General features: G+C 24.9%; 1 protein-coding gene across 1 annotated transcript in view; it reads right to left on the minus strand.

Annotated features, from left to right (window-relative positions):
* Positions 1-2,418: 2,418 nt before the first annotated feature.
* Positions 2,419-2,963, minus strand: part of LOC108547482 (leucine-rich repeat protein soc-2) — a 2,761-nt gene continuing 2,216 nt past the window's right edge. Inside the window, exon 4 of the mRNA XM_017900032.1 lies at positions 2,419-2,606. Within this exon, the coding sequence (XP_017755521.1) occupies positions 2,425-2,606 (182 nt within the window). The 3' untranslated portion in view covers positions 2,419-2,424. The remainder of the gene's footprint in view (positions 2,607-2,963) is intronic.

Below are 2,963 nucleotides of genomic sequence, written 5' to 3' on the forward strand. Positions count from 1 at the left end.
CTGATCATTTCATTCAATTTTGCTTAAAATAACGTGATGCATCTTGTTATGGAATTATTCGAAATATAATGGTGCTTTTCCTGAACGAAGGAAATGCTTGGAGAAAATTGCCATAAAGAAACAAGAAAGGATGTCGCAAATACTTCCAAAGGATCAATGTGCATGTTGTAGATGTACCTTGAATTCTAGAGGTATTCGTGATACGATCTGTATATGTAAATTTTTATATCAGTCGCGATATTTCGTTGAGTATATGTGAGTAACTTGCGTGTACGCAGATAAAGTACTACGCGAGAAGGCAAATGAAAAGAGAGCATCACATAGGTGGAAAGCGAAGAGAAAGAAGGAAGAGAAAAGAAGGAGGAAGGAGGAACTGCGAAAAGCAGAGCAACATGCAAATGTATGTTTCAAAGAGACGTGTAAATAAATTATTACTCGATTTTCTATTTGATTAATTTATTAATCAAGTTTATTAATAAATTATTATTTATTAAATAAGTTTAATTAATTAAGTTTAAATACTAAACTTAATTATTACTTAAAAATAGTAAGTCGTTTTTAGATAAACGTAATCAAAATATTGATATTCAAACGTAATCAATGAAAGCAAAAATGCACTATAACCTTAAAAGTATTATGGAGATTGGACTATATACAGCATACATAATAATTATTAATAAATTTTTTAGATGTTATCTCTATTTCCTCATGTTAAAAAAATTTAATACGTATCGTTTTTTATACATTAAATACATATTAGCATGTTAGATTTAACGCATTAGGGAACAAGCATTTGAATTTAACGTTTGAAGCAAACGTCGATTGGCGCCTTTCAAATTTGAGAGTATCGATGCTTCGAGAATCGCAATAAGAATTGGCGCGCAATCCTGGGCGTCGGTTTCGTGTTCGGTCCGTTAGCAGTGAGTTCGTTACGTTATAAAATTTAATTTTGTGTAAAAGAATTGTGAAATTTCTGGTTACTGTTGGCATTAGCACAATATTTGGAACATCTAGGACCTAGGTAAGCAATAACAAAGTTAAATTTGGCTAATATACGATAAGAAATGTATTCCATTAGAATAAATCAAATTTCACCTTCTGCGTAGTATGCGATGTATAATTGTAATTCGTGTTCTTATTCAAAATCGTATAAAATTCGTATCAATAATTAGACGATTTCGTTATTAAATCGTTTAATATAGCTCAAATAGAATATATAGGTAAGTGATATATCTATTTCATATATTTTTAACAAATTTTGATTTTTGTGAATAAATTTTATTTTAGTAAATAATTTATAGCTATTTTATTTTTAACATTAGGCAATTTCATTTTCTGTACATGTACTAACAAATTTAATGGTCATAGTGATGACATTTATGACCTTTTACTTTACAATATATTTTATCTTATCTTCTTTGTAGAAACATTTTTTATTATAAAAAAATCTGTTATAAAGTATATTATTTATAATTTTCCAGCCATGTGATAATGAAAGTAAGTATCATGCTAGATTACTCATATCACAATTATTTACAGTGAAAGTAAACATTTCATAATTAATCTCTAGAATGCATATATCAGTATATGACAAAATATATATCTTATTACGCTTGAAAAATATATTGTGAATTTACAAACTGCATAATGTAATCAATGTATTTCATAATTTAGAATTAATAATCAACAAAATTAGATTATTAATTGATTTTGTTTCTTATGTAGTACAAATATTTAAATTTCATTTATAACTATTTCATTTTTGATTAAAGAATTGGATACATAGCGTTAATAGATTGTTACATAAAAAGTCAATAGATAACTACTATCTATACATCTTTGTTTATTTGAATTATGGTACACTGATTACAATAATATCACAAATATTTGAATATAAAATATCGATTAACAATTGAAAATAGAGATATAAATTTGATAATAGTTTGTTCACTGCAGAAATCTTGCTATTTCTTTTGCTTTCCTGTGAATAATTGTGTATTCAAATAATTTTATGTTCCAATTAATCAAAATATTTGTTTATTAACTAAGCATATACATAAACAATTCCTGAAAATTATATATAAATGTAATTTTCTTTTCAATGGATTGTCATTTAGTCTAGAAATCTTACTCGCAGCTACATGTAATTATATTGAAATTAAATTATATAATTAATTAAATCCTGTAACATAAGCAGTAAAAAAAGAGTAGTCAAAGGAACAATTATTTAACTTTTTTGTCTATAAAAATAAACTATTGAATATTTAACATTAGTACTTATCACAGGGTATACGTAATTCTCAAAAGTATTACGTTCTATCAAAATAGATGATTTCTAAAATTATCTTAAAAATAACTAGGAATTATAAAAATTCTTGGAATTATTATTTGTACTTTTATCAGATACTATTTCTGTTGTCTGGTTTAGGGATCTTCGAACTGATCTTCCTCATAGTTTGATGACCAAACTAAAACCCCACTTTGCAACATATTTTTAACTCGTGTTTGGACACTGATTTCATGGAATATTGCAGGGCAATACATTTGCTGAACTGGAGTATAAAATGTGAAAGCAGAATAATACTGTTTCTTCAAGTTCTTATACTCTGAAAATAATGCATATTATTGTCAATATCAATTTTATTTAGTATTTAACCTATGTTGCACAAAATTCATGATGTGGGAATTTCATATAAATCGATGCCAATATAGCATCATTTTTTAAATTACATTTGTAGATTTATTCATATATGGTTAATAAATAGTATTAAATAATTAATTTGTTTGAGTAGTAGATATTACTCAAATATTACTCAGAATGATAGTATACATAAATATATTTGTTTATTAAATATTTATTTATATTATGTATATTATTTATATATTTTATATATTATATAATTTAATAATGTATAATATATTAAATTATATATTTTATATATGTAAAATATATATATATATAT

The sequence above is a fragment of the Eufriesea mexicana genome, unplaced genomic scaffold (assembly GCF_001483705.2).
Source record: "Eufriesea mexicana isolate 0111107269 unplaced genomic scaffold, ASM148370v2 scaffold1049, whole genome shotgun sequence".
NCBI lineage: Eukaryota > Metazoa > Arthropoda > Insecta > Hymenoptera > Apidae > Eufriesea > Eufriesea mexicana.